The 25,639-nt window shown below is 43.8% G+C and overlaps 1 protein-coding gene across 1 annotated transcript in view; it reads right to left on the bottom strand.

Moving 5' to 3' along the window:
- Positions 1 to 2,638: 2,638 nt before the first annotated feature.
- LOC115110154 (uncharacterized) overlaps positions 2,639 to 25,639 on the bottom strand; it is a 33,750-nt gene continuing 10,749 nt past the window's right edge. The window contains exons 2-9 of the mRNA XM_065010036.1: positions 21,680 to 21,709; positions 19,767 to 20,072; positions 19,293 to 19,601; positions 18,021 to 18,344; positions 14,853 to 15,176; positions 14,555 to 14,686; positions 14,137 to 14,272; positions 2,639 to 3,481 (exon numbers count right to left, since the gene is read on the bottom strand). Coding sequence (XP_064866108.1) covers positions 3,244 to 3,481; positions 14,137 to 14,272; positions 14,555 to 14,686; positions 14,853 to 15,176; positions 18,021 to 18,344; positions 19,293 to 19,601; positions 19,767 to 20,072; positions 21,680 to 21,709 — 1,799 coding nt within the window. The 3' untranslated portion in view covers positions 2,639 to 3,243. The remainder of the gene's footprint in view (positions 3,482 to 14,136; positions 14,273 to 14,554; positions 14,687 to 14,852; positions 15,177 to 18,020; positions 18,345 to 19,292; positions 19,602 to 19,766; positions 20,073 to 21,679; positions 21,710 to 25,639) is intronic.

The raw sequence follows: 25,639 nt of genomic DNA, 5'->3' as shown, positions 1-25,639 counted from the left end.
TTGTTGGGCGGCCGGCCGTCACAAGACGCGAGATTTCATCTGGAGAGAGAGGGGAGAAAGAGGTCAGAGCACAGGGTAGGGCAGTGTGAGCAGAACCAGCGGTGTCGTTTGACTTAGCAAACGAGGATCGGATGTCGTCGACCTTCTTTTCAAAATGGTTGACGAAGTCATCTGCAGAGAGGGAGGAGGGGGAGGAGGATTCAGGAGGGAGGAGAAGGTGGCAAAGAGCTTCCTAGGGTTAGAGGCAGATGCTTGGAATTTAGAGTGGTAGAAAGTGGCTTTAGCAGCAGAGACAGAAGAGGAAAATGTAGAGAGGAGGGAGTGAAAGGATGCCAGGTCCGCAGGGAGGCGAGTTTTCCTCCATTTCCGCTCGGCTGCCCGGAGCCCTGTTCTGTGAGCTCGCAATGAGTCGTCGAGCCACGGAGCAGGAGGGGAGGACCGAGCCGGCCTGGAGGATAGGGGACATAGAGAATCAAGGGATGCAGAAAGGGTGGAGAGGAGGGTTGAGGAGGCAGAATCAGGAGATAGGTTGGAGAAGGTTTGAGCAGAGGGAAGAGATGATAGGATGGAAGAGGAGAGAGTAGCGGGGGAGAGAGAGCGAAGATTGGGACGGCGCGATACCATCCAGTAGGGGCAGTGTGGGAAGTGTTGGATGAGAGCAAGAGGGAAAAGGATACAAGGTAGTGGTCGGAGACTTGGAGGGGAGTTGCAGTGAGGTTAGTGGAAGAACAGCATCTAGTAAAGATGAGGTCGAGCGTATTGCCTGCCTTGTGAGTAGAGGGGGAAGGTGAGAGGGTGAGGTCAAAAGAGGAGAGGAGTGGAAAGAAGGAGGCAGAGAGGAATGAGTCAAAGGTAGACGTGGGGAGGTTAAAGTCGCCCAGAACTGTGAGAGGTGAGCCGTCCTCAGGAAGGAGCTTATCAAGGCATCAAGCTCATTGATGAACTCTCCGAGGGAACCTGGAGGGCGATAAATGATAAGGATGTTAAGCTTGAAAGGGCTGGTAACTGTGACAGCATGGAATTCAAAGGAGGCGATAGACAGATGGGTAAGGGGAGAAAGAGAGAATGACCACTTGGGAGAGATGAGGATCCCGGTGCCACCACCCCGCTGACCAGAAGCTCTCGGGTGTGCGAGAACACGTGGGCGGACGAAGAGAGAGCAGTAGGAGTAGCAGTGTTATCTGTGGTGATCCATGTTTCCGTCAGTGCCAAGAAGTCGAGGGACTGGAGGGAGGCATAGGCTGAGATGAACTCTGCCTTGTTGGCCGCAGATCGGCAGTTCCAGAGGCTACCGGAGACCTGGAACTCCACGTGGGTCGTGCGCGTTGGGACCACCAGATTAGAGTGGCCGCGGCCACGCGGTGTGGAGCGTTTGTATGGTCTGTGCAGAGAGGAGAGAACAGGGATAGACAGACACATAGTTGACAGGCTACAGAAGAGGCTACGCTAATGCAAAGGAGATTGGAATGACAAGTGGACTACACGTCTCGAATGTTCAGAAAGTTAAGCTTACGTAGCAGGAATCTTATTGACTAAAATAATTCAAATGATACAGTACTGCTGAAGTAGGCTAGCTGGCAGTGGCTGCGTTGTTGTTGTTCTATCTCTCTATAGTGCTGTTTCTTGTATTATGGTCTCTTGTTTCTTTAGAGGTTTCACTTTGTTGTCCTTTTTCTTTTCCTTTTTCTTCTGTCCTTATTTTGTCTTCCTTTCTTCTGTTAACATATATATATACATATATTACATGGATTTAATCAACTTTTTCAAATGTAGATGTTGCAAAGGTCTGCATCGTTGGCTTGTAGGCTATACGTGGAATCCATGAGATCCTACATGTGTTTATGTTAATTAACAGTCAATTACTGTGAGAATGGCAGTTATTTGCTTGACAATCACCAGGTGACAAAATGTCATGACCAACACAGCCCTACCCCCTGTCCCGTCAGCCTTGGTTAGCCTCTGAGCGAGGCCAGCTAGTTTTACTGGGTGCTTCTGGGTGACAGGTGCCCTCAAACATTAAAGTCCCACTCACCTCTAGCCAGGCACACATACACACACTCGGGTATAATCAATGACACTCAGGAGAAAACAGGTACACACACACACACACACACACACGCACAAACGTTTGTTTAACTATCTTTGTGGGGACCAAATAATTGATTCCGATTAAAAATCCTATGTTTCCTAACCCCTAACCCCTTAACCTAACCTTAACCCTACACTTAACACCTAACCCTAATAGTAACCCTAAACCTGACCCCTAAGCCTAAAATGGCATTTTTCCCTTGTGGGGTTCCCACAAATGTCCCCAATTTTCCTTGTTTTAATATCGTTGTGCAGTCCCAAAACCACACACACACACAATGTGTTGGACATAATGAATGATGTGACACAATTTCCTCCTTGTGGTGATAATAAGATCTGCACCATCAAGTCCTTTGCTTAATAGGTTTTTTCTAAATGAAAGTTGTTGGTCGGGGTCGATTTTGGCCTCCTGCGTCCAGAGATCTATTTCTAAATGTTGACCATATAGTTGTACAATATTTAAATCTCCACATATTTTTAAGACCATATCTGTATCTAGTGAAGTCTCACATCAACAATAACAATTTAACAATGTAAAAAGTAGTCAGGGTTCATGGATTTCTTGTTCTTTAAAGCCATACATACAATAATTGAAAATGTACACTGAAATCAAATTATTGTTAGATTTACACACACAGTACAAATGTTTTTTTTTTTTTTTTTTACAGTTTGTCATACAGTAGATCTCAAGTTTAGCACATCACAACCAGTCATTGCTACAGACTATTATTTGACAGCACACTGAACGTTATAGACGAGAAATAGTCTAAAGTATTAATATATTTACTTAAAAAATGAAATAATAGATTATGTTCAATGCGTTCAACCAATTCATCAAGACAATCACTCTTTTTAAACTGAAGTAAATAATGTCATAATATAATGTCATTATTTTTAAATATATATAACATAGTCAGGTCTAAAATCTCATACAAGTACCTGGAAACAATACAACTAGAAATAATACACCCAAACTACTTACGTAGAAATTGTAATTCATATTCACACAAAGCCATTACTCGTATCTACTAAGTGAACATTTTGTTTTTTAAAGTTGTTTTTTAATTAAGCCATTATAATTCAACTCACAAAGCTAACCTTTCATGCCTTTCCTGGCATCAATATCTCTGCATCAGCATTCGTATTACAAGGCCTTTACTCATAGTTTGCGTATATGTTGTCATCCTCTTCATAGTCATTCTCCCTTCCAGATTTACATGAAGTGAGCTGCTCCAGGTCTAAAGACTCACTGTCTTCATCGTAGATGTCTTCAGCAAAATCCCTCTCTGTGAAGATGTCTGCATTTTCATAGTCGGCCTCATCTTCCTCACTTGCCTCTGGCCCTTCTTCACCTTGGTTGTTTCCAAACTTGTTCATGGCTCCTGGAGCATTCCTGAGGATGAATACAAACATTTGAGTTACATGCCTAGGCCCAGATTCACCAAACATTACCTACGAAAAAACTCAGGCTAGGGTCTATTATTCTCCACTTCCTGTCTGACTGATGTGCCAAAAGTAAACTGCCTGTTACTCAGGCCCAGAAGCCGGGATATGCAGATAATTGGTACCATTGGATAGAAAACTCTTTGAAGTTTCTAGAAATGTTAAAATAATGTATACGACTATAACACAATTGAGACGGTAGTAGTAAATCCAAAGAAAAACCAACCAGGCCTTTTTTTGAGAGAGAGCCCATGCTCTTACAATGGAAAGCTATGGGTCATATGCAATTCCAGCGACCAGATTGCAATTTCTATGGCTTACACTAGATGCAAACGGTCTTTGTTCAAGTTTTCAGGCTTGTTTCTTCCCAAATGAGGAAGAATTGTGAGTTTTGGTACTGGGAGTCAGAGTTGGAAATCAGTGTGTGCACGCGCAACGAAGAGGACATGCACCTGATAATTCTACTTTCCTATTGAACATACTTCTTTCCGTATGAAATATCATAGTTTAGTTACATTTTAGGGTACCTGAGTATTGGGTAGAAACGTATTTTGACTTGATTTAACCTCTCTGAGCACGGAACCCGGTAGCGGGCTGAAATTCCACAACATACGGTGATCGCTACATAAATAGTCATATTAAACATTCATGAAAATACAAGTGTCTCACATGTATCAAAAGCCTAGAATCTTGCTAATCCAACTGCGTCGGATTTAAAAAAGGATTTACTGTGAAAGAACACGATGCGATTATCTGAGGATAGAGCCCCCCCCCAAAAAAACATTTCAACCAGCACAGGCGTAACAAAATCACATACTGCATTAAAATAAATAGTTTACCTTTGACGATCTTCGTCTGTTTGCAATCCCAATGCTCATTGTTACACAATGAATGATCTTTTGTTTGATAAAATACGTTTTTTATAGCCTAACACAAAACATTTTGTGAACCGCTTGTGTCATGAATTCCGTCTCATTCCATTTTCGACGACACATTCCAGGTAAATAACCCACACAGAACGTGACTTTTCCAGTAATGTTTGGTTTCATTGCAATCAACTGGTTTGTTTGTAACACAACCAAACCTGATGGGCCATTTCGCGGGACGTATTGACTGATTTGAAGACAACAAGTAATCACATCACTGTGCACCAATGATATGACCACTGTTTCGTTGATTGACTGTATTTTAACCCAATGACCACTGATCGTCTTGAAATCTAGCTGGGTAGATAGCCAATGAGCTGAGGTAAACGGCAATATGTAGTGGTTGTGTGTTGGAAGACCAACCCATGTCGTAAACTCCGGAGTAAAGAGAGTCATTCGCTATTGAAGATTTATTCCGGAAGGAGCTACGCATTTTACGCACAGCGTTGTTTTGGTAAACGCGCAGATTCAGCTGTTTATATATCAATCAGTATGGCAACTAAGTCAGGGAAAGCTAAATCTAAGTCTAGATATACAGATGTACAAACAATTTTAGAATAAATAGATCGGAAAAGTGAGACAGACATTGTTGTAGGACGATTCATTTAGCGATTCCCAAGTGGAGGAATATTTTTTGAACGGAGAGGACACCGTTGTAGCCACTATGTATAATCGGTAACGGTGCCTGCAGAAGAGGAACAATGTCACCGTTTTGGACTGGTAAGTTCTTCTCATGCTAAAACCTTGTTTGAAATTAATAATATAAAATATTATTTGTGATTTTGTCCAATTTTAGAAGCAATATATAAAAATGTAATGTAATGAAATGATGTAATGAAAAGTGATGAAATGTGCCCCACCCCAACCCACATGAAATAGCCTATTTGAGGCTGTTGAGGGGAGGGCAGGCCCACAACAATGACCAAAGTGAAATGGAGACAGTAGATACAGGTGGTCTGTTGTAATATAATAAAGACAGTAGATCTAGCTGGTCTGTCATAATATAAAAGACACAGTAGATCTAGCAGGTCTACAATAATATATTCAACCTTATGTTCCCTGTACTCTATATATATATCTGTATATTATACCTCAGCAGCACAATATTGTGTAGAGCTTTGGCAAAGTGGGTGATGTTATATCCTTCCTGTTTGGCTCTGTCCGGGGTCTCATCGGATGGGACCACAGTGTCTCCTGACCCCTCCTGTCTCAGCCTCCAGTATTTATGCTGCAGTAGTTTATGTGTCGGGGACCTAAGGTCAGTTTGTTATATCTGGAGTACTTCTTCTGTCTTATCCGGTGTCCTGTGGGAATTTAAGTATGCTCTCTCTAATTCTCTCTTTCTCTCTCTCGGAGGACCTGAGCCCTAGACCATGTGTCAGGACTACCTGGCATGATGACTCCTTGTGCTGTTCCCAGTCCACCTGGCCTTGCTGCTGTTCCAGTTTCAACTGTTCCTCTTGAGGTGCTGTCCTGTTGCATCCTCTACAACTACTGTGATTATTATTATTTGACCCTGCTGGTCATCTATGAACATTTGAAAATATTGGCCGTGTTCTGTTATACTCTACACCCAGCACAGCCAGAAGAGGACTGGCCATCCCTCATAGCCTGGTTCCTCTCTAGGTTTCTTCCTAGGTTTTGGCCTTTCTAGGGAGTTTTCCTAGCCACCGTGCTTCTACACCTGCATTGCTTGCTGTTTGGGGTTTTAAGCTGGGTTTCTGTACAGCACTTTGAGATATTAGCTGATGTACGAAGGGCTATATAAATCAATTTGATTTGATAGAGGACTGAGGGTCTTCCAAATATTGAAAGTATGTAAATAGTTACCCATGTTATTTTGTAAATGTATATATTTTTTTCTTCATATTTTTTTCCATATTTTTTTCTCAATTTCTTGGGGGTGTGTGTTAGAATACCATTTTGGCATTTTGTATATAGTTATTTGTTTCAAAATGTATACCTTCACCAATTTGGCCACTTGGGTACATTTGGACTACTTGTGTGGGACACCTGGGTGACTTCATGATAAATGTCATGTAGCACACTCATTTTGGAAGTTATCATTCTGAAACTTTGCACAAGTACTGTTGCCCTCTTGTATTTTTCACTGAAATTGTCCCCATCATCCTATCTGAATGTTTGTTTTATCTTGTTCATTTTAAAGATGATGATACAAGAATAAAAATAAAAAACACATGTTTTTTTTCATTGTATTATCTAAACCAGATCTATTGTGTTATATTCCCCTACATTCAATTCACATTTACACAAACTTCAGAGTGTTTTCTTTCAAATGGTACCAAGAATATGCATATCCTTGCTTCTGGGCCAGAGCTACAGGCAGTTAGATTTGGGTATGTCTTCAGGCGGAAATTGAATAAAGTAGGGGGTAGCGCTAAGAGCTACCTCTTGAAGCTAGGGGGCACTATTTTTATGTTTGGAAAAATAACCTTCTGTGACGACCCTCCCACTCTGTCTGCCGTATTCTGTCTTTGTTCTTGTTTCCTTATTAGGATGCCGGTGGGCGGAGTTGGGAGGGTCGTCAGCTACATGGGAAACACCTGGGCCAGGTGTCTCCCAGGATAAATAGACCTCTTCCACATTCATGGAGGAGACTCTCTCCATGCAGCCACCCTTTGTAGATTGTGTTGTGGTTCTTGGTGGCCGTTTGTTTGTTTGTTTGTTTGCTTTGGCACCTTTCATCACCCTGCATTATCACATTCATGGATGCAAAACACTCACTTACACTACTGATTACTGATTACACACACCATTGTATATTATACTTAGTTGCTTTAGTTAATAAATACATATTTTGCTACTCCTTATCTCCACGTTGTCTCCCTTTGTTACGGGCTTTGAGCCGGTTCGTGACAAGTGGGGGCTCGTCCGGGATATTTGAACTATTGGTTTGGGAGACCGTGGAGGTACGTGTTTGGTTTGCATATTGTGTTTGATAGGCCCAGTATTGGTTGCCTTTTGTTGTTTGGTTTGTGTGCTGTGTTGGAGAGACTATAATGGTTAGTTTCCAGGCCCTGCCTAGCCTGAACTCTTGTTCTACTTTCTGTTGGGACATCAGTCTGAGGTGAGTAATCTGCTGTGTACCTCGGTGGGAGATTTGGGTAGGGTAGTGGAACTTGCTACCCGGAGCTATAGCCTTTTTCCCCTGATAGGTTTAGCGACGTGTTTCATTTTTTGGAATATGTTGGGCATGGTTAATGTTTGTTATTTTTGTGTGGTGTCTGTGGACTGAGCAGTTGTCTCGGGGGCACATCCGTGGCTTGGTGGAATTTGCCAGCATGCTGGGGAGTTCTATTTCCTTGCCAGCGGGCTACAGTGCGTAAATTCCCACCGCAAATCTGCACGAAGACTAGGGTTGAGTTATTGTAGGTTTTGGGGAAGCTCCGTATCTCATCTCTCTTCTGTGGTACTCAGGCTGATTGTCATTTCTCGGGTTGTGGTCTGGTGTGCTCAGCAGAAGGGAAGAGCGAGAATTTTTTTTTTTTGTGTGATTATGGCGTCTTATGTAGATAAGTTCATTCGCTCTCCATCAGAGGAATTGTTAGATTTAGGTACTAAACACTGAACACTACAAGGTTGAGATTAGTGATAAACGTCTAAAGAATTCTATTAGGTTGATATTGAAGGCCAATCTGATGGAGAGTGGTATTCTTGAAGTTACCACTGGGCCAGCCTCTGCTGAGGATTTGTCGTCTCCCTATAACGTTACAATGGACATTCCATCGGTTAGTCCTAGTAGCCTTCTTTTTGAACAGCAGAAAGAACTGCTTTTGTTACAGCTGGAGCATGATCGTGAGAAGAGAGAGCATGATCGGCAGCATGATCGTGAGAAGCTAGAGCATGATCGTGTAAAATATGAAAAGGAATTGGCATTTAAACAAGAGATGGAGCGTGCTAAAATCAAATTGCAACAAGAACGTATAGAGTTGGTTAGGGAAGGAAAGATCTCAGGGGAGAGTTTGTTTTGGGAAGGTGACCCAGATTTACCTAGGGGTAGTTCCGCTTTTGGTCGTGCCCCAGAGACATTTGATATTGTTGGGAACTTACGGTTATTGCCTCGGTTTAATGAAAGGGACCCGAGACATTCTTTTCGTTGTTTGAGCGGGTTGCTGACGCTAGGAGTTGGCCTGATTCTGACCGCACTTTAATGTTGCAGTGTGTGCTGACTGGTAAAGCGCAGGAAGCATATTCAGCTCTTAGTGTACACGACAGTGCCAGTTATGATAAAGTTAAAACAGCTGTGTTACAGATTTATGAATTGGTCCCTGAGGCTAACCGCCAACGATTTAGAACTTTAAAAAGGGATGATAACCAGACTCATGTTGAGTTTGCGCGACAGTTATCTTTACAGTTTAATCGCTGGTGTTCCGCCTCTGCAGTTGTGACTTTCCAAGGGCTGTGTGATCTGATTATGTTAGAGCAATTTAAGGACACAATTCCTGATCGTATTGCCACGTATATTAATGAACAGAAAGTAAAGAATGTTGCTGAAGCTGCGGTTTTGGCGGACGAGTATGTGTTGACTCACAAAAGTGTCTTTGCAGAGCCCCGTATTCGGAAAGAGTGGGGGCGTTCGGATAGATTTGGGCTTCGCTCACCGAGATACTTTGGTTCTCGGGCAGAGTTCTATTCAACTAGGGTTGAGCCTGACTCTCATGGTAAAGCTGACTTTGGGCAGGAGTGTCACTACTGTCAAGGTTCAGGTCATTGGAAAAACGAATGTCCACTTCTCAGGTCAAAGGGTGCTTACGCTAAATCTAAGTCTACTGCGTTAGCTGCACCTGTTCCACATCAGTTCATTCATGACTCATTTCCTCAGGCCCAGGAGAATGTGAAAGTCCATATTGATCCAGACTATTTACCTTTCATTACGGAAGGTTTTGTGTCTATGTTAGGAAGTAAAGACCTAGTGCCAGTGAAGATCCTGAGAGACACAGGTGCCTCTGAATCATTTGTGTTGGAGTCTGTGTTACCCTTTTCTGCTGAGACTGATTCGGGGAATAGTGTTCTAATTAGGGGAATAGGTTTGAACACTCTGTCAGTTCCATTGCATAAACTGATGTTGGATTGTGGGCTGGTGAAGGGTGAAGTTGTAGTGGGTGTGCGTCCTTCGTTGCCTATTGAGGGTATCGATGTTATCCTTGGGAATAACTTGGCTGGTGAGCGTGTATGGCCTGTCGTGTTTCCATCTCTAGTGGTTTCCACTAAGCCGTCATTTGTTGGGATTCCTGATGAGAGTGTACAGAGTTTCCCAGAGGTGTTCTCTGCATGTGCAGTGACACGTTCTATGAGCCGTGGCGAACTGGTCACTTGCGCCGACTAATGATAATAATACAAAGTATGTCACTGGTTTCCCTGTTATCCCGTTATCTGTAACCCGCTCAGATCTAATCAATGCGCAACGGGATGACCCCACGTTGGAAGAGTTGCGTGATCAAATTGTGCCTATAGAACAGTTGGGAGATGTCACCCATGGCTATTTTCTCCAAGAGGATGTCCTGATGAGAAAGTGGGTGTCTCATGATAGTGTTTTTCTGGGGGAGGCAATTAGTCAGGTTGTTGTACCAGTTAAGCTTCGTGAGTTGGTGTTGGAAACTTCTCACAGCGACGTTGCTGGACATATGGGGGTGAGGAAAACCTACAATCGCATATTAAGACATTTCTTTTGGCCTAGATTAAAGAGGGATGTTTCTGATTTTATCAAAACTTGTCACACCTGTCAATTAACTGGTAAGCCTAATCAAGCTATTAAACCAGTTCCATTGTTTCCTATTCCTGTACTCAGCCAACCTTTTGAGTATCTGATTATTGACTGTGTGGGTCCCTTGCCTCGTTCTAAAAAGGGTAGCAGTTACCTGTTCACTGTGATGTGTCAGACCACTAGGTTTCCTGCTGCCTATCCTCTCCGATCTATCACGACTAAATCGGTGTTAAAAGCTTTGACTCAGTTTCTCTCATTGTTTGGAATTCCTAAGGTCATTCAGAGTGATCAAGGATCTAATTTTACCTCTAATCTGTTTGGTCAGGTTCTTCAACAGCTCCATATTAAACACAATTTGTCTAGCGCCTATCACACGCAAAGTCAAGGAGCACTGGAACGTTTCCATCAAACACTTAAGTCTTTGTTGAGAGCTTATTGTACTGAGATGGATAAGGATTGGGAGGAGGGGTTGCCTTGGTTACTGTTAGCCGCTAGGGAAGTTTCACAGGAGAGCACAGGTTTCAGTCCAAATGACCTTGTGTTTGGACATAGGGTGCGTGGACTTTTATCTGTTCTCCAGGATGACTGGAAGTCTCCCGAGCCTCCTCAGTCCCTGTTATCGTATGTGTGTGATTTCCGGCGACGGCTGTACGCCGCTGGTGAAATGGCTAAAGAGAAGTTATCATCTTCACAGGAGAGGATGAAGGGCATATTTGATCGCCGAACTGAGCCTCGTCACTTTAGTCCAGGTGACCAGGTTCTTGCTCTGCTGCCAATTGTTGGTTCTCCTTTTCAAGTCAAGTTTCAAGGTCCATATACAGTGGTGCGCCAGTACACTGAGCAAAACTATCTAGTTGCCACTCCAGAACGGAGGAAAGCACACCAGCTGTGCCATGTAAATCTGTTAAAACCCTATTATGCACGTTCCTTTGAGACTAAACAGTGTGATTCTACAGAGGACGGTAAACCTGTTCTTTTCGCTGATACCGTTGTTTCTTTGGGTTCTTTTCGTGCTAGATCTGTGCATGAGGAGGAAGATGTTCCTGGACCTGACGATTGTATATTGCAGGGTAGATTGAAAAATTCAGAAACACTGGATATTTTAGACAGTCTTCTCACTCACCTAACTGTTGATGGGCGGAAAGAGATGGTTGGTCTGATTCAGAGATTTCCAGGTTTGTTTTCTGATACACGTACAAACTTAATAGAACATGATATTGACGTTGGAAATGCTGACCCCATTCGTCAGTGGTTCTATAGAGTTTCTTCTGAGAAACTACGTTGTCTGGATGCAGAGGTCAGGTACATGCTGGAGAGTAAGATAGCAGAGCCTTCTTTATCCAGTTGGGCTTCTCCCTGTATCTTGGTCAGTAAACCGGATGGAACAAACCGTTTTTGTACGGACTACCGTAAGGTAAACAGTGTCACAAAGCCAGATTCATTTCCTCTTCCTCGGATGGAGGACTGTGTTGATCAAGTCGGTGCAGCTAAGTTTGTGAGCAAATTTGACCTGTTAAAAGGCTATTGGCAGGTGCCACTGACGAGTAGGGCACGTGAAATCTATGAATCGTTGGAAGTGACTATGAATCGTTGGAAGTGACTATGAATCGTTGGAAGTGACTATGAATCGTTGGAAGTGACTATGAATCGTTGGAAGTGACTATGAATCGTTGGAAGTGACTATGAATCGTTGGAAGTGACTATGAATCATTGGGAGTTGTAAAAATGAAGAAGGACCCTGATGTTCTTTTCGTTGGAGTTTGTAGCTGTTGGTCTTTTGTGCCATGTTCCTGAATGTTTACGTGACTGACCATTGTTTCGGGTTGTCATGTTCTATCTTTCCTGTCTGTTCCCTCCTGGTCTTGTGTTCTTCTTTCCTCTTAAATATTGCTTCCTATGCACAAAGGTTGCTGAGGTCTGGGGAGGAGGAGGAGGTTGGTTGGGGCAGGTGGAGGTGTGAACATCAATTTGGGACGCAGAGGCCTGTGTCAATTTGGGACGCAGAGGCCTGTGTCAATTTGGGACGCAGAGGCCTGTGTCAATTTGGGACGCAGAGGCCTGTGTCAATTTGGGACGCAGAGGCCTGTGTCAATTTGGGACGCAGAGGCTGTGTCAATTTGGGACGCGGGAGGCTGGTATGTTGTTCCGGGGTCCTTGTTGGTCCCCGGTTTTATGGGGGGGAATGTGACGACCCTCCCACTCTGTCTGCCGTATTCTGTCTTTGTTCTTGTTTCCTTATTAGGATGCCGGTGGGCGGAGTTGGGAGGGTCGTCAGCTACATGGGAAACACCTGGGCCAGGTGTCTCCCAGGATAAATAGACCTCTTCCACATTCATGGAGGAGACTCTCTCCATGCAGACACCCTTTGTAGATTGTGTTGTGGTTCTTGGTGGCCGTTTGTTTGTTTGCTTTGGCACCTTTCATCACCCTGCATTATCACATTCATGCATGCAAAACACTCACTTACACTACTGATTACTGATTACACACACCATTGTATATTATACTTAGTTGCTTTAGTTAATAAATACATATTTTGCTACTCCTTATCTCCACGTTGTCTCCCTTTGTTACGGGCTTTGAGCCGGTTCGTGACACCTTCCCAAAGTAAACGGCCTATTTCTCAGGACCAGATGCTAGAATATGCATATAATTGACAGATTAGGATAGAAAACATTCTAAAGTTTCCAAAACTGTCAAAATATTGTCTGTGAGTATAACAGAACTGATATTGCAGGCGTAACCCGGAGAAAAATCAAACCACGAAGTGACCTCTATTTTGAAAACTCAATTTTCCATAGCCTCCCATTGCTCCATTTAAAGAGATATCAACCAGATTCCTTTTCCTATCTCTTCCTCAAGGTGTCAACAGTACTCAGACATAGTCTCAGGCTTTTATTTTGAAAAATGAGCCAGAACAATAATATCGCGTTAAGTGGTCACATGAGTTTTGCCCCCGCGACAGAGTTTGGATAGGTATAGCTTTTCCCTCTCCCACTGTGAAAAACATTTGCGGTTGATATATTATCGATTATATATTTTAAAAACAACCTGAGGATTGATTATAAAAAACGTTTGACATGTTTCTGTGGACATTACGGATTTTATTTGGAATTTGTCTGCGTTGTCGTGACCACTCTTCCATTTCTGAACATAATGCGCCAAACAAACGGAGGTATTTTGGATATAAAAACAATCTTTATGGAACAAAAGGAACATTTGTTGTGTAACAGAGTCTCGTGTGTGAAAACATCCAAAGATCATCAAAGGTAAACGATTAATTTGATTGCTTTTCTGATTTTCGTGACCAAGCTACCTGATGCTAAGTGTACTTAATGTTTGTCATGCGATCGATGAACTTACACAAACGCTTGGATTGCTTTCGCTGTAAAGCATAATATTTGACTGAGGAAGTATGTTATTCAGCGGTTGCCGATGACAATTATCCCGCTTAATGGATGGGTAGCGTCAAGAAGTGCAAATGATTTTGTTTTAGATTCCATCTCTCATAGTTTAAGTGTACCTATGATTAAAATTACAGACCTCTATATGCTTTGTAAGTAGGAAAACATGCAAAATCGGCAGTGTATCAAATACTTGTTCTCCCCACTGTACATTCCTGCATGGCATCCTTCTTTCATGTCTTCATCTTTGCTCTTGTTGACAAAGGTTTCTGCGTTGACATAGTCCTCTTTATCATTTTCCTCCCTCGCTGACACACATCACGACAAGAGAGACAACACAACACTACATAAAGAGAGATCTAAGACAACAACATAGCATGGCAGCAACACATGACAACACAGCATGGTAGCAACACAACATGACAACAACATGGGAGCAACACAGCATGGCAGCAGAACAATATGGTAGCAGCACAAAATAGGGTACAAACATGATTGGGCACAGACAACAGCACAAAGGGCAAGAAGGTAGAGACAACGCATAACTTACTCATTATTTTTACTGGTAAGCAACTCCTTTTTCATATACATTTCTGCATCGCATCCTTTTTTCAGGTCTTCATATTTTCGCTTGTTGACAAAGGTTTCTACGTTGACATAGTCCTCTTCATCATTTCCCTCCCTCGCTGCAACCACAGTGTTGGGATTGATCAGTTTAATTCATATAAATAACGTCAGTGAATATACGCAGGAATAAATATCATAAACAGTACAAAACCACAACAAAATTAGGGTTGAAAAATTCCAGTAATCAAAATGTCCAGGTTTTCAAGATATCCTGGTTGGAGGATTCCATATTTCCTGATGAATCCTTCCTGATTTTCAGGAATCTTCCAACTGAGTGTTCTTGAAAACCTGGTTATTTTGCAGCCCGAACCTGAATCCTGTTTAGAGGAGCTAGATCTTACTTTCTCTTGGGTTTATCATAATAGACTGCTCTCTGCTGCTTATCTTCCTCCAGACTAGACAAGGAATGAGCAGTAGGAGGAGGAGCAGTAGCCCGCCTATTGCACCAGAGGCAATAATGGGGACTATGGATGCTATGGAGAGAAACACCATATTCAACATCTTTCAGAAGACCACATTTTATAATTCGTATAGCTATCAAATTCTTCTGCAATGTAAAACATTTTTGTCTACTCACAATTATTACATATGGCCTTCATGGTAATGCACTTGAAAACATAAAAATTAAATATATTTTACCTCGAATGCTGACTGTCAGCAACTCTGTCTTGGTAGAATGGAATGACAGGGTGGAGACATTAACTTCATAAACACAACTGTAGTTCCCCTGGTCTGTATAGTCTGCAACAGGAAAGTGAAAGGAGGCAGAGTGGTTGACTGCTGGCTTAGTTTCAGTCCTGTTGGACCCAGAGAAGTCCAGATAGAAGAGGCCTCCAGGATACTGTGGCTGAATGGAGCAGGTGATGGAGAAGCTGTGGCCCCTGGTCACCTCTGGCCCCTGAAGTCCCCAGAACATCCCTCCATTTGGAGCATTGAGAGAGATGTTGGGCTGTAACAAGACAACTAGCAAAAGACAAGAGCAGGTTGTTAACGTGTGCACTTAACTGCATCATAACAGTAATCTTTCTCGACAAGAGAACACTATGTTAGAATACATTATGAAGAGATATCCAAACTCTTGCATTAAAGAAAGTATAATCTCGGAACCCAGTGTTCCTCTTGCTGATGGTGTTCACTCATTAATGTTTAGTTGCTCACCTATAACAGATCATTCAACAGAGTCACTTTGAGGGGAGCTGAAGTCTCGACTGGATACCCTTGACTCATACTGAATTTTTTTATTTAACCTTTATTTAACCCGGTAAGCTAGTTGAGAACAAGTTCTCATTTGCAACTGCGACCTGGCCAAGATAAAGCATAGCAGTTCGACACATACAACAACACAGAGTTACACATGGAATGAACAAAGCATACAGTCAATAATACAGTAGAAAAAAAAGAAAAAAAATATATATACAGTGAGTGCAAATAAGGTCAAATAAGGGAGTTAAGGCAATAAATAGGCCATGGTGGCGAAGTAATTACAATATGGCAATTAAACACTGGAATGGTAGATGTGCAAAAGATGGATGTGCAAGTAGAGATGCTGTGGTGCAAAAGGAGCAAAATAAATAAATACAGTATGGGAATGAGGTAGATAGATGGGCTGTATACAGATGGGCTATCAACAGGTGCAGTGATCTGTGAGCTGCTCTGACAGCTTAAAGCTTGTGAGGGAGATGGGAATCTCCAGCTTCAGTGATTTTTGCAGTTCGTTCCAGTCAGTAGCAGCAGAGAACTGGAAGGAAAGGCGACCAAAGGAGGAATTGGCTTTGGGGATGACCAGTGAGATATACCTGCTGGAGTGTGTGCTACGAGTGGGTGCTGCTATGGTGACCAGCGAGCTGAGATAAGGTGGGGCTTTACCTAGCAGAGACTTGTAGATAACCTGTAGCCAGTGGGTTTGGCGATGAGTATGAAGCGAGGGCCAGCCAACGAGAGCGTACAGGTCGCAGTGGTGGGTAGAATATGGGGCTTTGGTGACAAAACGGATGGCACTGTGATAGACTACATCCAGTTTGCTGAGTAGAGTGTTGGAGGCTATTTTATAGATGACATCGCCGAAGTCAAGGATCGGTAGGATGGTCAGTTTTACGAGGGTATGTTAGGCAGCATGAGTGAAGGAAGCTTTGTTGCGAAATAGGAAGCCGATTCTAGATTTAATTTTTGATTGGAGATGCTTAATGTGAGTCTGGAAGGAGAGTTTACAGTCTAGCCAGACACCTAGGTATTTGTAGTTATCCACATATTCCGTCCAGAGTAGTGATGCTGAAAGGGCGGGCAGGTGCGGGCAATGATCGGTTGAATAGCATGCATTTAATTTGATTTGCGTTTAAGAGCAGTTGGAGGCCACGGAAGGAGTTGTATGTCATTGAAGCTCGTCTGGAGGTTAGTTAACACAGTGTCCAAAGAAGGGCCAGAAGTATACAGAATGGTGTCGTCTGCGTAGAGGTGGATTAGAGAATCACCAGCAGCAAGAGCGACATCATTGATGTATACAGAGAAGAGAGTCGGCCCAAGAATTGAACGCTGTGGCACCCCCATAGAGACTGCCAGAGGTCCGGACAACAGGCCCTCCGATTTGACACACTGAGCTCTATCAGAGAAGTAGTTGGTGAACCAGGCGAGGTAATCATTTGAGAAACCAAGGCTGTTGAGTCTGCCTTGGCCAGGTCGATGAATACAGCTGCACAGTAATGTCTCTTATCGATGGCGGTTATGATATCGTTAAGGACCTTGAGCATGGCTGAGGTGCACCCATGACCAGCTCGGAAACCAGATTGCATAGCGGAGAAGGTACAATGTGATTCAAAATGGTCAGTAATCTGTTTGTTAACTTGGCTTTCGAAGACCTTAGAGATGCAGGGTAGGATAGATATAGGTCTGTAGCAGTTTGGGTCTAGAGTGTCTCCCCCTTTGAAGAGGGGAATGACCGTGGCAGCTTTCCAATCTTTGGGAATCTCAGACGATACGAAAGAAAGGTTGAACAGGCTAGTAATAGGGGTTGCAACAATTTCGGCAGATAATTTAAGAAAGAGAGGGTCCAGATTGTCTAGCCCGGCTGATTTGTAGGGGTCCAGATTTTGCAGCTCTTTCAGAACATCAGCTATATGGATATAGGTGAAGGAGAAATGGTGGGGGCTTGGACGGGTTGCTGTGGAGGGTGCCGGGCAGTTGACCAGGGTAGGGGTAGCCAGGTGGAAAGTATGGCCAGCCGTAGAGAAATGGCTAAAGACCTCTTTAGGAATGTTGAAGATGACAGAGTTGCTACTTGTGGTTTTGTCCTTTCTGAACGAGCCTAAAGTCTTCTGAAATTTGAATGCTCCACCCAAGTGTTGTGTTGTGACGGAGCAGATGATGTCAACTCCGTCACTCCAGGCAACCTCTGTGGCAGATCTCAGATTTATTTGGGGCTTTTAGAGGGTCACTTGCTGTTCCGAGTCCACCTGGTCATGCTGCTGCTCCAGTTTCAACTGTTCTGCTTGCGGCTATGGAACCATTGCTACCCTATAGAGTGCTGTTGAGGCTACTGTAGGCTACTGTAGGCCTTTGCAAAATAGTGTGTTTTAAGCAATTATTTGTTTTAAGCAATTATTTGGTGACTATATTTAGTTTTATCTAAAAAGGATAACTCAATAACCCAGCATAAACAATTCAGCACCCAGTGGGTCAAGGAGGTGTGGCTTGTTAATACTTTTTGTCATTCCGGTTAATACGTTCTGTTGTATTGTTATCACATATTAAGGTTGAACATTGATGGCCTTCATGGTAATGCACTTGAAAACATAAAGATAAAATGTATTTTACCTCGAATGCCGACTGTCAGCAACTCTGTCTTGGTAGAATGGAATGACAGGGTGGAGACATTAACTTCATAAACACAACTGTAGTTCCCCTGGTCTGTATAGTCTGCAACAGGAAAGTGAAAGGAGGCAGAGTGGTTGATTGCTGGCTCAGTTTCAGTCCTGTTGGACCCAGAGAAGTCCAGATAAAAGAGGCCTCCAGGATACTGTGGCTGAATGGAGCAGGTGATGGAGAAGCTGTGGCCCCTGGTCACCTCTGGCCCCTGAAGTCCCCAGAACATCCCTCCATTTGGAGCATTGAGAGAGATGTTGGGCTGTAACAAGACAACTAGCAAAAGACAAGAGCAGGTTGTTAATGTGTGCACTTAACTGCAGCATAACAGTAATCTTTCTCGACAAGAGAACACTATGTTAGAATACATTATGAAGAGATATCCAAACTCTTGCATTAAAGAACGTATAATCTCGGAACCCAGTGTTCCTCTTGCTGATGGTGTTCACCCATTAATGTTTAGTTGCTCACCTATAACAGATCATTCAAAAGAGTCACTTTGAGGGGAGCTGAAGTCTCGACTGAATACCCTAGTCTCATACTGACATCGGTATGACCCCTCATGGCTAAAGACCTCTTTAGGAACGTTGAAGATGACAGAGTTGCTACTTGTGGTTTTGTCCATTCTGAACGAGCCTAAAGTCTTCTGAAATTTGAATGCTCCACCCAAGTGTTGTGTTGTGACGGAGCAGATGATGTCAACTCCGTCACCCTAGGCAACCTCTGTGGCAGATCTCAGATTTATTTGGGGCTTTTAGATGGTCACTTGCTGTTCCCAGTCCACCTGGTCATGCTGCTGCTCCAGTTTCAACTGTTCTGCTTGCGGCTATGGAACCCTGACCTGTTCAGCAGACGTGCTACCTTGTCCCGGACCTGCTGTTTTCGATTCTCTCTCTCTACCGCACCTGCTGTCTCTAACTCTGAATGATCGGCTATGATAAGCCAACTGACATTTACTCCTAGAGGTGCTGACCTTTGCACCCTCTACAACCACGGTGATTATTATTAATTTTTGACCCTACTGGTCATCTATGAACATTGCATATAACTGACTCAACACATTTAAATTCACTAGCAATGGTATTCCAAATGAATTTTGTTGTGATTCTACCCCATTGTTCATTTCTTTTTTTATGTTATTGTTTTTCTTTTGCGAGGATCTCAAATTGTTTGTGCATCACTCATGTCACAAGATGTCAATAGCACGATAAAACCACCTCCTACCTGAGAGGCAGACAACACCAGCATCTTCACCATGTTTGCAGTTATGTTTTGTAGTGTGTGAGCACTGTGTGAGTGTGCTTTCACTACCAGAGCATTCAATATCATCCATCCAGATCTGCCCAGTGCCCTGACCAAAGTAGGCAGACCCTGGGGAACTCATAGCACTCCCACAGCCCAGCTGTTTACAGACCACCTTAGCATCATTCATATCCCAGTTGTCATCACACACTGTTCCCCACTGGCTGTTGTGATAGATCTCCACTCTCCCAGAGCAGGGACCATTCCCATTGACCAGCCTGACCTGGGCACCTTGCAGGTTTGGGGGAAGGGAGGGGGGACAAAAAATGAAGGTAATTTTCATTCAAGTCATGGAACTGGACAGTTTTTTATCTCATCATCCATTACGTGATATCAACTAAAGCAATGGAAATGTGTCAGGCAGGAGAGAATGGCAGAACAAGGTGAATTCCTTACCTGAACAGACAACTCCAGCATCTTCACCATGATTGCAGTTATGTGTTGTAGTGTGTGAGCACTGTGTGAGTGTGCTTTCACTACCAGAGCATTCAATATCATCCATCCAGATCTGCCCAGTGCCCTTACCAAAGTAGGCAGACCCTGGGGAACTCATAGCACTCCCACAGCCCAGCTGTTTACAGACCACCTTAGCATCATTCATCTCCCAGTTGTCATCACACACTGTTCCCCACTGGCTGTTGTGATAGATCTCCACTCTCCCAGAGCAGGGACCATTCCCATTGACCAGCCTGACCTGGGCACCTTGCAGGTTTGGGGGAAGGGAGGGGGGACAAAAAATGAAGGACATTTTCATTCAAGTCATGGAACTGGACAGTTTTTTATCTCATCACCCATTACGTGATATCAACTAAAGCAATGGAAATGTGTCAAGCGGGAGGGGGGTCTTATCCAGTCTTATCTGGGCATTCTCTATGAGGTTAAAAGGCATGGACAGTTATACATCCAAATTCATGGCTGTGATAAACGTAAAAACAAATTGTAAAAAATAACTCAGAGAATTCATCTGCACTCTATAAAATGGACACATTTTTTTCGTCACCCAGAGCTGCTAAATAGTGGACAGAGCACACAATGGGTCATTTGGACCGACACAGTTGTGCTGCATGGATAACCCAACATGTCGGGTTGTTGGGATACACCAAACATGGGTTAATTTAACCATCAGTTGTTGTTTTTTAACCATCATTTGTGTTGACCGAACAGCTAGGTCTTTTTTAACGTAATCCATAGGGTATTTATTTTCAGGAGGTGTGACCTATTATGGGCGTGACTTTCATATAGTTATTTTTGGCCACCCATGAGAGTAAATATCATTCCTGTTCATAATTTTAAGTTTGTACATCACTAATTTTCTATATTTTTGCACATGACACATTCTAATATTAAATTCACAACATTATAATTTACATATCCCAACATTGAGAAAAATGTATTATGATATGTACCAGTGGTGTTTAGTGCCGTTTAAGATGAGGGAGGAGGACTTGATTTCATGAGCATGGCCATATTTCTAATACAGCATATTGGATGACTCATTCATAGTCCATTCACCCAGTTCAATGTAACAGCGATAGGTTAAGGCTACTACATGATACTCAAATTTTCCCTATACGCACGTTGAGGTTGCTACAACCGAGCCTATGAAGGAAAGTTTACAATGTAGCTGCACACAGGTTGAGAAACAAATTTGAGGTGACAGACAGTGACACATGGACAGACAGGTTTTTTAGCCTGGTCACATACAGCTGATGTGTTGTGCATAGTTTTATCTCAATAGGATAACTATGTAAATGTTTAAAATTGACAACTTTTAATGAATTTCACTGAGGAGGATGGTCCTCCCCTTCCAACTCTGAGGAGCCTCCATTGAAATGTACATATCCCAACATTGGGATGTGCATAGGCTTTTAACGAACTCATACACTTTTATAAGCTTCATTAAAGTTACAAACGTATCAATGTTCAACCTTAATATGTGATAACAATACAACAGAACGTATTAATCGGAATGACAAAAAATGATTATCAAGCCACACCTCCTTGACCCACTGGGTGCTGGATTGTTTATGCTGGGTTATTGAGATATACTCAATAACCCAGCATCAATAACTAGCCTGCAACCCAGCAGTTGGGTCATCCAAACAACCCAGCATTTTCTTTTGTGATATGTGCAGCATACTATGAATGCGGTATAGTATGAACTACTACTGATTCTAATGTTCATGTTATTAAGACATCTTAATATCAATATTTGGATGTCAAAAAGATGTCTCTGCTAAAGATATTGTTTTGTTTCACGCAATGGTTTCAGGAATTGACATGACTAAAAGCAAAGGAGATTCACTTACCTGTAGGTAGAGGTCCATTCCATAGATAGACTAATACATAAAAACAAATTGAAATTGAAATTAGTGGTAGTCAATGTCTCAAAATATTCACACAGCTGAGACAAAAACTTTTCAATAAGACAAAACTGAAAATGAGCCAGCAGGCAATATTCTGTGGTTCACCACAAACTGTCACGAGAAGCATGCTGTGTGATTGGTCAGTTCAGTATGTGAAAGGCAATGTCTATTTTAGTGAGGATACTGAGAATGTTTAGTTAGCACAAACTAAATTCAATCAAACATAAATTATGTACTAATCAGAGTTCTGCCAAAAGAATGTAAGAGTGGCGCTGCACAACATGTGGGCATTATTTGACTCTATTTGTTATCATTTAAGGCCAGACAACACACCCTAATAGGGTACTGTTTGCTCTAGCCTACAGGAAATGGCAGTTACGGCGGTTAAAAATGACAAAATAGCCGTCTGCTTCCAGGACCTTTTTTCTCTCGTTTGCCTTAAACTATTACTGTATTCCTAATTGTCCACTACAACTACGTAAAGGCCCAGTGCAGTCTAAAACTGGATTTTCTGTTGTTTTATATACACTCAGTGGCCAATTTATTATGTACGTTCATTTAGTACCGGGTAGGACCCCACTTTGACTCCAGAACACCTTGAATTATTCGGGGAGTGGATGATACAAGGTGCAGCACTCCAACCTGGTCTCAGAGCATTTCGTATTATATTATGGAAAGTTGCTAATTAGCTAAAATGCTAAAGTTGTCCATGATGAGATTCGAACTCGAAATCTTTGGTTTGCTAGACATGTGTTGTCCATGATGAGATTTTAACTAGATGTTTGCGTTAGATGCCTACCCATGCACCTCAACCAACCACCCTACTTTTGTTTTTGCAACCATCTATCTTATGTAACCATACCAAATGTAACATATCATACTAATTTGAGTGTCCCAGATCAGGCTGGGCTTCAAACGTTGCTCAATTGGCATAAAAGGAACTAACGTGCCAGGAATACATTCCCCACTGTCACGCCTTGGTCAATATGTTTTGTGTTTTCGTTATATATTTTGGTCAGGCCAGGGTGTGACATGGGTTATGTGTTGTGTTTCGTATTGGGGTTTTATAGGATTTGGGATTGCTAATGATTAGGGGTGTGTCTAGTTAGGCTTGGCTGCCTGAGGCGGTTCTCAATCAGAGTCAGGTGATTCTCGTTGTCTCGGATTGGGAACCGTATTTAGGTAGCCTGAGTTTCACTTTGTAGTTTGTGGGTGATTGTTCCTGTCTCTGTGTAGTGTTCACCAGATAGGCTCAGTCACTTGGTTTTTTCTTTTCAATTGTTTTGGAAGAGAAGAGAACGAGCGCCATTCTCCTTGCGGAGATGGTGCTAAATACATCAACACGGTCGGTCCCTGGGATTGGGCTGGCCAACACGATTCGGTTTGCTTGGAAGGAAAAGGAGTTTGAGCCTTTAGGACGGGAATCCTTTGGAAGGATAATATTGATGGGGATTCTAAAGCTGACGGTGAAGGAAGTGTTTTGTTTCCAAGGCAACTCGTTGGAGGGAGCATACGACGTTGCACTATATACAGAGGAAAAACACGATGATATCCTGAGAAGGGCAAGAGCAGTGGGAGGTGAGAGGCCGATGTGCCACTACGAAATAACAAGCCTGGCGAAGAATAACTTTAGGGTTGTAACTGTAAACATTTACAACCCTTACGTTAAGGACGAAGAGGTGAGGGCTTTTCTGGGGAGATACATGGATAACGTCTCCTCAGCAAGGCACCTCAAAGACTCCCTTGGGTTTTGGAATGGGAGGAGAGGCTTCCAGGCCCTCCTCAGAGAGGACCCAAGGGGACATGGTGGCTACCTCCATCCTCCTGCTATGTTCTCCCTAGGGGCTGACAGGGGACGTTGTATTATGCACGTCAGCCCCCATTTTGCAGACGCTGTATGGCCTATGGTCACATATTCGCCTCATGCAGTGCAAGAAAATGCAGATTTTGTGCATCTGAGGATCACGAGGCGAGGGATTGTGACAAGCCTAAGACGTGCCATGGGTGTGGCTCGTCAGCACACCTGTGGAGGGGTGCCCGGCCCGTCAGAGGTCATATGCGTCTGCTGCTGGGGGAGCAGGAGCGGGGGATGGGGAAGAAGAGGAGGGGAAGGAAGCACGCCTCATGACCAGAGATCAGGTCCAGAGGGGAAGGCCACAAGGAAGGAGGAGGAGCCAGAAGCGGCGGATGGAAGAGAGAAGGAAACGGAAGGCACGGGAGTAGGAGAACCAGAAAAAGCGGCGGAAGAAGGCAACCGAGTGGAGGAGCATGAGAGAGAAGAAAGCGAGGGAGGAGTGGTGGAGAAGGAGACGGTGGAAGAGAAAGTGGACTGGGGGAAAGTGCCATGGTGGAAGAGATGAGGGGTATGGTGGAGGAGCTGGCAGGGGGAGGGTGGTATCTCTTCACTGCCGCCATCACCAAAGAAGAGTATGAAGAGGAGGGGGCGATTGGCCGACAGTGAGGGGGAAGGGATGGCCAAGAGAGTGATGGGGGCGGGAGAAACCTCTGGGTTGCTGCTGGTTTCCCCAGGCCCTCAACTTCTGTTGGGTGGGGACACACATAACAAGACTCAGGACTGGGTACAAGAGGAGGTGGGGAGTTTTTTGTTTGGGGACTCAGCCTCCCCAATTTTTTTCCAAACCAGCTGCAACACTGGGGAGGGGGAGGATTGTGGGGGTAGACCCAGGGTGCAGGGCACTCCGGAGCCAAACACTATTCCTGCATCCTGGGAGGGTGTGATGGAGGAAGAGGGGGATGTCGGGATTACGGATGGTGTTCTCACCGGTAGATATGGAGCAGGGGAGCATCGGGTGAGTCTCCTGTTTTCTGTTTTTTTCTGTCTGGGTTTAGAATTTGAGTGTATTACATGTATTTATTTTTCATGGAGTCTAATTTTACTTTTGTTAGTTTAAATGTAAGGGGTTTAAGGGATTTTGTTAAGAGGAGGGCGGTTTTAGTTATTTGGAGGGTGTGGGGTTTGATTTTTGTTTTTTACAGGAGGTTCACCTGAGGGATGGAGGGGATGTTATTAGGTTTAAGAGGGAGTGGGACAAGGGGGAGTCGGTTTGGGGTGTTGGGGGTGCACTCATCGGGGTAGGGATTTTGTGTGGGCACAGGGAGGTAAAAGTGGAGGATTCTTTCGTGGTAATGCAGGGGAGGGTTATAGGGGTGGATGTCACGATAAGGGATTGTAAATTTAGATTAGTGGTGGTGTATGGGCCACAGGTGGTGGCAGACAGAAGGGAGATGGTGGACTGTCTGACGCCCTGTGTGTCACAAATAGGAAATTAGTGATAGGGGGGATTTTAATACAGATTTAGGAAGAGGGGGGATAGCAGTGCGGGCGCCATTGCCAGGCTAATGGCTTGCCATGGTCTGGTAGATGGTGGTCTGCACACTACTCCGAAAATGGACGGTCCTACATGGCGTAACTCCAGGGGGTTGAGCGGAGGCTCGACTATATTTTTGTACCCAGGTCTTTGGGTAAGTTGTCTGGGCGGCTGTTGCCTGTTTTCTTTTCGGATCACGACGGGGTGCTCCTGCAGGTGGGGTCGCCAGTCTGCCTCTTTGGTAGAGGGTACTGGAAGCTAGATCGGGATGTGCTGGAGGAGCAGGCTTTTGTTGACAGGTTTTATGGTTTCTTTTGAGGCTTGAGGGCCTCCGGTCCATGTGCGAGGGGTGTTAGAGTGGTGGGAATTAGTTAAGGTGAGGATTAGGGCTTTTATAATAGGGTATTGCAAGAGGAAAAAAAGGGAGGAGAGGAGGGAGGTGGATCGTATCCAGAGGTTAATTGAACTCGAATACGAGGCAGGCAACCTCGGCGGGTCGTTTGACTGGGAGAGATCCGCAACCCTAAAGGCGCAGCTCAGGGAGTTGCAGGAGCGGAAGGCTCGAGCTTTCCTT

The sequence above is a fragment of the Oncorhynchus nerka genome, linkage group LG26, assembly GCF_034236695.1.
Source record: "Oncorhynchus nerka isolate Pitt River linkage group LG26, Oner_Uvic_2.0, whole genome shotgun sequence".
NCBI classification, from domain to species: Eukaryota; Metazoa; Chordata; class Actinopteri; order Salmoniformes; family Salmonidae; genus Oncorhynchus; species Oncorhynchus nerka.
This window is presented reverse-complemented; position numbering and strand designations above follow the sequence as displayed.